We start from the raw sequence: 10,343 nt of genomic DNA, 5'->3' as shown, positions 1-10,343 counted from the left end.
CCGCTCTGATGGGACACCACAGGTATGAGTATTTACGTTCTTGTTTGCAAATCCGCACGATCTTTATAATTTTTGCACGTTTCATTCAACTTACTGGTCAATCACATCAAATTCTTGAAGGAGGTTTTCAATTCCAGGGATGAATCGAAAAAAAATATTTATTTGTTCAGTCTCTTATTTTTTTTATGAAATAAAAAAGAATCTATGTATCGAAGGATCAGAAAACAATGGGTCCAAGTCTCTTAGCGGTATAGGAACAACAATCAATTTAGTCTCAATAGTTTGTAAAGGAACTCTGCCATCAGCTTATGCCTAAAACTCCTACTGATAGGAAATAGAACTTCCCTGCAGCGTATTCAACGCCAGTAGGTTCAGATCTCCACTTCGTTTCACCCCCAAACTGAGGATATCGATTTCTTGATTGAATTTAAGTTTGTCTTATTTGGTATCCCGAGTATTCCACCTAGGATGTGAGACAGATCTACATATTGATCTCTTTTTGCTAAAATCGGCTGATGGGTTCTTAATTGTAAACTGGACAGGTTGCTTACACTTTCGATGCGGGGCCAAATGCTGTCATGATCGCACGCAATAGAAACGTGGCAATTCAATTGCTTCAGAAGTTGCTCGTCTGCTTTCCCCCAAACCCTGACACTGATATGAATAGGTGAGATAGAGATCTTTTGGCTCTGAATTATAACTCTCGAGAGGAAAAAAGAAAGAAAGAAAGAAATCAGTATTCTATTTCAGAGGAAGAGTTGTCATGTTTGTACTGCTTTCTTTCTCAGTTATGTCCTAGGGGATAAGTCGATTCTGCAAGAGGCGGGATTGGGAGGAGCAAACGGTGTGGAGGCCCTTCACCCTCCACCGGAAGTGAAAGAAAATGTTCACAAAGGGGAAGTTAATTATTTCATCTGCACCAGACCCGGGAGAGGTCCCGTCTTGCTTCAAGATCAAACCCACGCCCTTCTTGATTCCGCGACCGGCCTTCCCAAGTAATAATCATTTCTCAACTTGATCTCGATATTTGAGCAGCTATCACTTTTTGTGCATCGTACTGCATAATCTGAGATTCTGCTTGTCAATTCAAATTTCTCTTGGGATATTTGCTCCAAATAATCATTGTTCTCTGAGTGCATTTCTTCTTGTCATTGTATGTCGATTGGATTCCTTGCTGCTGCGAGCATCTTCCTGACAATAAAGTGATGATTTTTGTACATTTTCTTTAGCTGCAGCTTGAACGAATTGTTCATAAGATTTTTTTTTTATTGGATCGTGATCTAAGTCTAAGTTCACCCGAAAAAAGGACATTGGCTTGACGATGGGTTGCGTGACTTGCGTCCATGACTTTGTTCTGGGGAGCAAATATTATCACTCGTAAGGTATTGCGGCCGTAGTTAACTAGCAGGGATGGCCAAAATTACGTGGGTCGAATCAGGATAATATACACGAATTCAGGTGCGAGTTTGAGTTTTCCTTTCCAAAATGATTTATATTGCAAAATTTGTGAAATTGACTTATGTGGTTAGGGTTAGTATAAATACGTTTTATATACTTCATTCATTTCATATTAATCAAAACAGAAAATATTTTCCTCTCTTTTCTATTGTTGAATTCTCCCTAAATTCAATAGAATAAATATTTTCCGTAGAGATTTCATCTGTTCCTTTTTTCACTTTTCTTCTCTAATTCAATTCTTTCAAAATTTCACCAGGTTTGTTTTGATTTTCACCAAATTTGATTCTCTTTGATTCAAGTTCAACATCTTCTTCCATTGCAATTTTTTTTTCCTGCACGATTGATTTGCCTTCGGCGAAATTCGCCAGCAAATCCTCCGATCCACTACGTTTCTCTATCATCAAAGCCAACTGTATTCGGTCTTCTCAGATCTGTCTGTTCGAGTTGTGGTTAGGCGATTGCCACCTTCCGATTCGTAGATTTGGACCACTATGAACTTTTTTTTTGATAACGGAAGACCCCTAACTGCTACCCTTCGGACGCATTGACTAGGTAAACCTCTGGCCCGGGAGAAGTCTTTGTATATGGATCATATAAACCCAGAGATTACCTCCCTCCCCACCAACCAGGAATTGAATACTCAACCTCAAGGTGGAGTTACCTCCTATCAGCTTGACCACTTGCCCACGATCTGTTGGGTGGACCACTGTGAACTTTGTTCCATTGATTCTCTGTGTTTCGTCGCTGAGTCCGGCGAGATTTCAACTCCATCTCAGATTTCGTCTCCTTTGCTCTCGGTATTGCTCAGTTATAGATTCATTCGCTGTTTCATCATCTATTATTGTCTGCAGTGTCGAGTTTTCCATTCCAGATCATTATCACAGATCTGTAACAATGGCGACAGTTGATCTTTGTAGTCTTCTCCAGATTTGGTTGTTCTATGTTGTTTTCGGATAATGATTCAGTTTGTGAATCTTGCGCATCCTCCGCCACTTGCGCTAGATCTTACGGTGCCATAATTGCCTCGTCTTCATCCGTCACTTTGGATTGGTTCAGCTAACTCTTGATCTCCGATCAGCCATGGATATGGTTCTGTTCTTTGTGTCATACACCATGTGACACTTCTGATCGCTGCTAGTTGACTTAATCTCGTTGAAGATTAGTCTCCAGATATGCTTTTATTTCTCCAGCTCTGTCTTGTTGCACTGCTTCTGACTTTAGCCTTGTTGCAACTACCGTTGGCATTTACCTCGTTTGATTTCTCCATTGGATTGGTGTGATTTGGTTTTCTTTGTGGTTGCTTCATCTATCATCTTCTCCGCTTTTGTCCGTTTCTATTGATCTGATATGGTTTGATTTCTAATTCGGTTTGCTACTTCATTTGTTCTCCGACTTTGATGGTCATGTTTTTGTCTCGAGTGCGGAGACTCATTTCATGCCGTGAATGCGTTCTTCGAGCCGTGGAAGTGTTTTTTGAGTGTGGGGCTCATTTTATGCCATGGAGACGTTTTTCGAGCAGTGGAGGTAAATTTCATGCCGTAGAGGTGTTTTCCGAGCCGTGGAGGCTTTCTTTGAGCCATAGCGGCTTTGTTTCATGCCGTGAAGGCTTTATACGAGTCGTGGAGACTTCGTTTCATGTCGTGGAGGCTTTATCTGAAGATCGATCTATCATTGATCGGTTTGATTGTGATATTCATGTTGTAATCACTTTCATCTTATGGGTAGAATATGTGGCTCTATGGTTAGGGTTAGTATTTCATATTAATCAAAACAGAAAATATTTTCCACTCTTTTCTATTGTTGAATTCTCCCTAAATTCAATAAAATCTTTCTTAAAATTTACAAAAAAAATTTGGATTTTCTTATCTATAATCAAATTCGTTTGGCTATCGTAAACCTGGTATGGGTATCCCAACTTTTTCACGTACAAGTTTGTTTGGATATTTGAGATTTGGATGTTTGATTTTTTTCGGTACAAATGAATTCAATGCAAAATTGGATTTGGTTTGGGTATTGATAATCTTAGATTTATCAAGCAATACAATACGGAAGAGGCAGAGAAAGAAAAAAAAGTTGCGAGAGACAGAGTAGATCGGACCTTTCCGTAGCCGGCGAACACTTCCGCCGTCGACCCCATGGGTCGGCGAAAGAAGAAATCGCCTTCCAGATCGCCCCCACCAAAGCCCCATCATCCCCGTGGATCTATCGAACCCCAAATTCTCCTCCATTCCCCCCTCTTCCCGACAAGACCTCCCTCCCCAAATCCATGGCGAGATTGCATTTGTCTCCCGGTCGGAATCCTCTCCTCTTGATTCATGCCCTAACCCACTCGATCATCCTCCGCCTACACTCCGCCGCACCTCTTCCAGACCCAGAGAAAAGAGTTGCCTCCCTTGTCCAGAAATCGACCCCCGTCGCCTCCCGTCATGTTCCTTTTTCTAGAAATTCCTTCTCCAACCATTTTCGACCCCCTTTCAAATTCCCCCACCATCGCCTCCTATATCGCAGATTTTCCGGCGCTCACCCCTCCGTAACCAAAGCTCCTGACAAACACCCTTTGGCTGCCCTCCCACTCTGCTCAGGGATCGACATTGAGCCCCCCATACGGAAACTGATACCACTCCCTTTGTGGATGCCCCTTCTTATGATCTCCTCAGGGTCACCTGTACTGACGCTCTGGTCAACCATCTTGCCAACCCCTGGAACATGCTCGACCACAAACGGTCTTGAACCCTCTGGTCTGTCATTCTCAAATCAGTATCACGAAACTCAAGTTCCCAAGGCCTCATGGGTGGGTCTTTTTTCTGAAATACACTCGCATTCATTTCAGTGGTACACCATAAAAATAAAAATTTTACTCAAATAGCCGAGTTGGGTCGCAGCAATTTCTCAGGTACACCGAAAAAATAGACAGAATTATCAAATATCGAGTTTACCCCTGTAAAAAATGGAAAAGACCTACAAACCCTTAATGAAACCCGCGTGTGAGGTAAAAACACGTGCGGAATTTTTTTAATTCGAATTAAATGAAAAACTAGTGAAAACGTTTAGTTAAAACCGTAAAAAGGAAAGTTAGGGTTTTTTACCCTTTCAAAATCGAAAACGGCAAAGAGAAGAGAAAGCGAGGGAGGGAAAGTGACTCATGCGAAATCGAGAGAAGGAAACGAATCGAGAGTCGAAATCGAAGCGAAATCAGCGGAGTGTCAGCGAAAGCAGGAAGAAAGCGACGAAACCCAGAAAAATCGAGAGCCAGACGAACAAAATGAAGCCATCGTCGTCGAGGGAAGGAGGTCGCGGTCGAGGTCGAGTCGGTGCTGGAATCAGAGTGGTGTCGAGGTTTGCCGGCGAGAGAATGCAGACGGAGCCTGAGACAGAGAATACGGACACGGAGACAGATCCGGAGCCAGAAAGAACAATGGAGGGAAATGCTTCTCCGAAAACACATGTAAGTAGAAATCTGGGTTTAGGGTTTTCATGTTGGAATTAGATTTAATTTTGGGTTTTTAAATCTGGGTTAAAGGGGAGTGTGATGTCGGATAATGCGAAGAGTTGAACAGATTTGGTGAAACCGTGCTCATGTAAATTTTAAATTTTAAGTGTTTTATACAAAGTAGCAATTAAGAAATGATAGTGAAGTAGTGGAATTTGAAACCCGTTTCTGAGAATGTCATGTGTTGTGATGTATGTTTGATGAATCTCGTTGTTTTGTTGCAGAATTTGGATATACCCAAAGCCGAATTCTACTATAAATTTGACGACATGAACAAGATTTCGGTGAAGTTATCGTCAAAGTGTTTCCACATAGAAGCTGTGGAATTACTCGAGCACCACATGACGGAGGAGGAAAAAAAGTATTTCACCGAACAATCGCAATTCAGGCACATATTTCATATGAAGAAGAAACAATCATTGAAGATAAGTTTAATGGTTGCACTCATCAACCAATCAGTCAAGACCAAGAAAGATGACGAGTTATGGTTCGTGATGAACGAAGTCCCAATTAGGTATTCGCTGTGGGAACACGCTATTCTCTGTGGTTTAAATTGTTCTCCGTTGCCTGAGAATTGGGAGGAAATTGGAGGGTTCGAATTCTACCGTAAATTCTTTGGTCAAGAGAGTTTTGAAAAGGTTATGAAAGCAGAAGTAATGAAGAAGTTTGGAGAATTAGCTGTAGATGACAGAGATGACCGATTGAAGATGGCTTATTTGTTGCTGCTCAGTTATGTCATTGGGCACCAACATTCGGAATACGTGAATCCATTTCTGTTGAAGATTGTCAACAATGTGGATGCATGCGAAAAATTCCCTTGGGGGACGTTCACGTTCAACAATGTTCATGAGTTTGTGGTGAACTATCTGAATAAACATCGGAAGCCGGCTAATCAGTGGAACTTACCAGGGTTTATAATTCCCCTCACGGTAAGGGTTTAGGGTTTACTAAACAAAATAAAGAGTTGTCAAGAAATACTTTATTAATGTTTTGTATTTGTTATAACAGATGTTGCCGTTCGAATGTATTCCCAAGCTTCGTTCAGGCGGATGGTATAGTGAAGTCAGGGTGGAAGGAAATGTGAAACAATCCTGTCCAAGGATGTGCCGACGATGTTTCATTCCGAAAAAGAAGTATGGAATCAGACAAGGTTTGACAAGGATCGGAAGGACGCAGGTCAGTTCCAAAAGAGTAGTAATAGTGTAGTCTGAAAAAATAGTGTTAGGGAAGTTGAAAAACAGTTGTGGTTTTTAGTCGTTTTCTTACTTGAACATTTAATTTCAGGATATTGCGAGCATTCTAATTCCAGAGGAGGCTGAGAGGCGTCTGGTTGTGCATTTGGAGACAATTGATAATGTTGATGAGGTGGTTGATAGTTGGATGGCGCATTTGGTTGAAGATGTGAAATCTGTGAAATGGAGATATACTCGAGGCTGATGTGAAATCTCGCATCGAAGTGCCAATTGAGGTGGTTGATAGTTGGATGGCGCATTTGGTTGAAGATGTGAAATCTGTGAAATGGAGATATACTCGAGGCTGATGTGAAATCTCGCATCGAAGTGCCAATGATGCAGAAGAAAAGGAAAGCAGCTGCTTCAACAAGAAATGTGGAAAAAAGAAGAAGAAGAAGTGAAAAAGGCAAAAGACAAGTGACTTATAATAATGAAGAAGAAGAAGAAGAAGAAGAAGAAGACGAAGTGCCAATGATGCAGATGCAGAAGAAAAGGAAAGCAGCTGCTTCAACAAGAAATGTGGAAAAAAGAAGAAGAAGAAGTGAAAAAGGCAAAAGACAAGTGACTTATAATAATGAAGAAGAAGAAGAAGAAGAAGAAGAAGAAGAAGAAGAAGAAGCTGACCAAGGCGATGGTCAAGATTTAACTTCTCAAGTCTCGCATTTGAAAGGGCAGATTGGGTATCTGACTTGGAAGTTGGCTGAGACAGAAAAGAAATTGCAAAGTGCGATTGCAGTACAAGGTGAACAAATGAAGCAAGCGATTGAAGGTCAAGGTGAGTTTATGAAGAAAGTGATTGTGGCCGGTATGATCGCAGCGGATAAGTACGACAATCCCTTTGAAGTTGAAGCTCGGTTGGACTACTTGATGAAGAAAATGACTGAGTTGACTGGGAATGAAAAGGCTGAGGGTTCGGCCAGGACTACGAGAACCCCTCCGGAAACACATGAAGAGGCTGTCGAAAATGTGTTTAACGAACCAGACATGGTGGCTGTAGACATTCTCAAGGGTTTATCTCAGACGGCTGTAGTGGAACAAGAAAAAGAAGGAGAAGATGAAGAAGGAGAGAAAGAAGAAGAAGAAAAAGAATTTGAAGAAGGAGAAGAGACTGAGACAGCTAGTGAAGAAATCAGAGAGGAAGATTCTGAAAAAGAAGGAGAAGGTGAGGAAGCAATTGATGAAGAGTCTGAAGAGATAGAAAAAGAAAAAGAATATGAAGATGCGGGAAAAGAGGATGAAGAAATGGGACAAGAGGCTACTGAAGAAGGAGATGGAGGGGAAGAGGTCGAGGAAATGGGAGAAGAGGCTGTTGCTGAAGGGGAGAAAGATGTTGCAACAGAAGAGGGTTTAGAGGCTGAGAGAGTGGGAGAAGAAACTGAAACAGATGATGATGGAGGGGAGGTCGAGGAAGAAGGTGCAGAGATTGTGAGGCCGAACAAACCAACTGACAGGTTATTACGAGTCAGAAAAACATCATCCAGAGTGTTAAGAAAGTGGACAAAGGGTGCTGAAGAAGGAGATGGAGGGAAAGAGGTCGAGGGAATGGGAGAAGAGGCTGTTGCTGAAGGGGAGAAAGAGGCTGCAACAGAAGAGGGTTTAGAGGCTGAGAGAGTGGGAGAAGAGGCTGCAGCAGAAGAGGGTTTAGAGACTGAGAGAGTGGGAGAAGAGACTGAAACAGATGATGATGGAGGGGAGGCCGAGGAAGAAGGTGCAGAGACTGTGAGGCCGAACAAACCAACTGACAGGTTATTACGAGTCAGAAAAACATCATCCAAAACAACGAGTCTATGGGCAGATACAATGAAGTCTATCAATTCGAAGGGTGGAATCATTAGATCGCGAGGAAGGGGAAGAATAGGTAGAGGTAGAGGTCGTGGGAGATTTGGATTAAGACGTATCCATGGGCGGATACAATGAAGTCTATCAATTTTATGAACTCAGTTTTATGCGATTATGTCCTTGGTACCTATACTCTTGAACTCTGTTTCGTAGACCTTTGAACTCAGTTTGTGGTTTGTATGTTTGTGTTATACTTGTGGATTATGGTCTTTTATGTTTGTGATTAGTTTGTGGATTATGGTTGTTTGTACAATATTATTGTTTGTGAATTGTGATAGGTTTGGATTTGTAAAAAACTAAGTAAACCCTTGTTAAAAACAATCTGCGAGAAGTCGTAAGTTAGGGCTATAGAAGTCGCAACAAACAAGTAATGTCAAAAAATATTATGTAAATTTTATAATCGTATAAACCATAGACAAAAACAATCCATCAGATCAGAAAACTTTTCTGCGATGTGGTCCCCACCTCAGAAAAAAGTCAACATTTCAGCGCAGTGGACTCCACAGATGGAAAAAACATCGGGCAAAGTAACACAATTCTGACAAGTGGGCCCATGACATTTTTAAACATTCGAAAAACCTTTTATTTAAGACTTAATTGCATCCAATTTACTTGTAATACCCCGATTCCCGAATAAATTATTTAAATTAACTTCGGGAATAAAATAGGGTAAGACAAGTCTAAAATATAAGGTGATTGGTATAAGAATCGAACCAAGGATCAACGGGACTCGAATGCGTCGAAAACGTCGAAAAAACAAAGGAAATAGGGCGTAGACCGATCGGTCCAGAGGTAGACCGACCGGTCTAGCGAAAGACGGAGAAAAAGACGAAAAAACGGTACAGAACGGACAGACCAGGAGGTAGAACGGACGGACTGCCCGTTCGCGAAGCGGAACAGACGGACCAGGAGATAGAACGGACGGACTGCCCGTTCGCAAAACGGAACGGACGAACCAGCAGGTAGAACGGACGGATTGCCCGTTCGCGAAGCAGAACATACGGACCAGCAGCAGAACGGACGGTCTAGGGTCCTGGGAGCAAAACGCCGAAAAATGCTTACTTTCTTCCACCTTTCGGCCGCGATTATTGCGCGACATCTCGACCCCACGCGCCACCAGCCACCACCCCTGTCTAGTGGACGACACCCTCTGGCCCTCCTACCCTCTCCCTAGCTCCTATGGCGGCGTTAGAGGTCGATTTAACCGGCTCCAACAGGTGAAGATCACCATTCTGCAACCCAACCTGTTCTTCGAAAACAGAGGAAAATAGAGAGATTCGGGGAGATTTGAGGCGAAACAAGTTCGGGAAATCAAAGTAGGACATCCCAAGGAGGTTCCTGGAAAGTTTCACGACCAAAGACGGTCTGAAGAACACACACGAGCTCGGACAAAAACGCACATCACTTGAATCCGAGGTGAGTGGTTTGGATTGTGTTTGTGAGATTCTATTTTCATGATTTATGGTGTAGACTAGTGATTCTGCAAGAGTTAAGCACTTAGGAATGTTAAGTATTGAGTGGGTAACGATTAAACCTTAAATCGGATCAGAATTTGGGCAAAAATGGCGAAAAATCGGACTAAGCTCGTGAGGAAGACGAAGATCTGGGTCCCAGACCGTCCGGTCTACGGACGTAGACCGTCCGTTCTGGGACACGGCAGAATGAACACGTAGAAATGAACAGGAACGACCGTTCCAGAACCCAGACCGTCCGGTCTGAGAAACAAGGGAGAACGGACGGTCTGAGTGTGCAGGACCGCTGGTCTGGACCACGTAGAACGGACGTTCCGAACGAACGGAACGTTCGGTCTGTCCTCGTAGAACGGACGGTCTAGGCATTTTAAACAGTGAAAAATCCCAAAATGGCTGGACCCCGATTATAGGTCAAATGGATTAGACTGGAATGCGGTGTTAAATGGTATTTAAACGAAATAGAATAAAATAAATATGACGAACGAACGTGAAAAAGGTAAAAGTAAATAAATGAAATGAATTAAACCGAAATGAATACGAAGGGTAAATCTAAGAGAAGTACTCGGAATTGCGATATAGAAATAACGGATAAATAATTATGATGATGCATGTGATTGAATGACTAAGGAACCCTGTACTTAGTACCGGTTGACGGCGTGAGTCAGTGCTAGTACGGGGATGTGTAGATATTGAACCAGTGCCGGTTGACGAACTTGGAGTCAGCACTGGGTGATGTGTGGTTTCAGTAATAGTACCGGTTGACGAACTTGGAGTCAGTATTATTACCAAAAACGTAATACCAGTACCGGTTGACGATGTGGAGTCAGTACTGGTATAGTTGGGTGGACATTT

At 42.4% G+C, this 10,343-nt stretch overlaps 2 protein-coding genes across 5 annotated transcripts in view; both read left to right on the top strand.

Moving 5' to 3' along the window:
• LOC104811335 (diphosphomevalonate decarboxylase MVD2-like) overlaps nucleotides 1–10,343 on the top strand; it is a 13,854-nt gene that overhangs the window by 2,847 nt on the left and 664 nt on the right. The window contains exons 8-11 of one of the 4 annotated variants that reach the window (XM_010537994.2): nucleotides 1–22; nucleotides 543–667; nucleotides 789–995; nucleotides 2,878–3,248. In XM_010537994.2, coding sequence (XP_010536296.1) covers nucleotides 1–22; nucleotides 543–667; nucleotides 789–995; nucleotides 2,878–2,902 — 379 coding nt within the window. In that variant the 3' untranslated portion in view covers nucleotides 2,903–3,248. The other 3 variants (XM_019202309.1, XM_010537993.2, XM_010537995.2) reach the window with 3 other exon arrangements.
• Nucleotides 3,342–6,580, top strand: LOC104811336 (uncharacterized protein At3g43530-like). The gene is made up of 5 exons (XM_010537997.2): nucleotides 3,342–4,903; nucleotides 5,173–5,877; nucleotides 5,957–6,124; nucleotides 6,233–6,313; nucleotides 6,417–6,580. The coding sequence occupies exons 1-5, from the start codon at nucleotides 4,601–4,603 to the stop codon at nucleotides 6,486–6,488; spliced, it is 1,329 nt and encodes a 442-aa protein (XP_010536299.2). The 5' UTR covers nucleotides 3,342–4,600; the 3' UTR covers nucleotides 6,489–6,580.

Source organism: Tarenaya hassleriana, unplaced genomic scaffold, assembly GCF_000463585.1.
Source record: "Tarenaya hassleriana unplaced genomic scaffold, ASM46358v1 Cleome192, whole genome shotgun sequence".
Taxonomy (NCBI): domain Eukaryota; kingdom Viridiplantae; phylum Streptophyta; class Magnoliopsida; order Brassicales; family Cleomaceae; genus Tarenaya; species Tarenaya hassleriana.
Note: the sequence above shows the minus strand (reverse complement) of the source record. Positions and strands in the feature narration are given on the sequence as shown.

Excerpts from the sequence above, each read along its gene's own strand:
- LOC104811336 (XM_010537997.2), top strand. The coding sequence starts at position 4,601 with ATGCGAAATCGAGAGAAGGAAACGAATCGAGAGTCGAAATCGAAGCGA. Across the intron at positions 4,904-5,172 it reads ATGCTTCTCCGAAAACACAT|AATTTGGATATACCCAAAGC; the intron begins GTAAGTAGAAAT and ends GTTTTGTTGCAG. Across the intron at positions 6,314-6,416 it reads CAATTGATAATGTTGATGAG|GTGGTTGATAGTTGGATGGC; the intron begins GTGGTTGATAGT and ends GTGCCAATTGAG.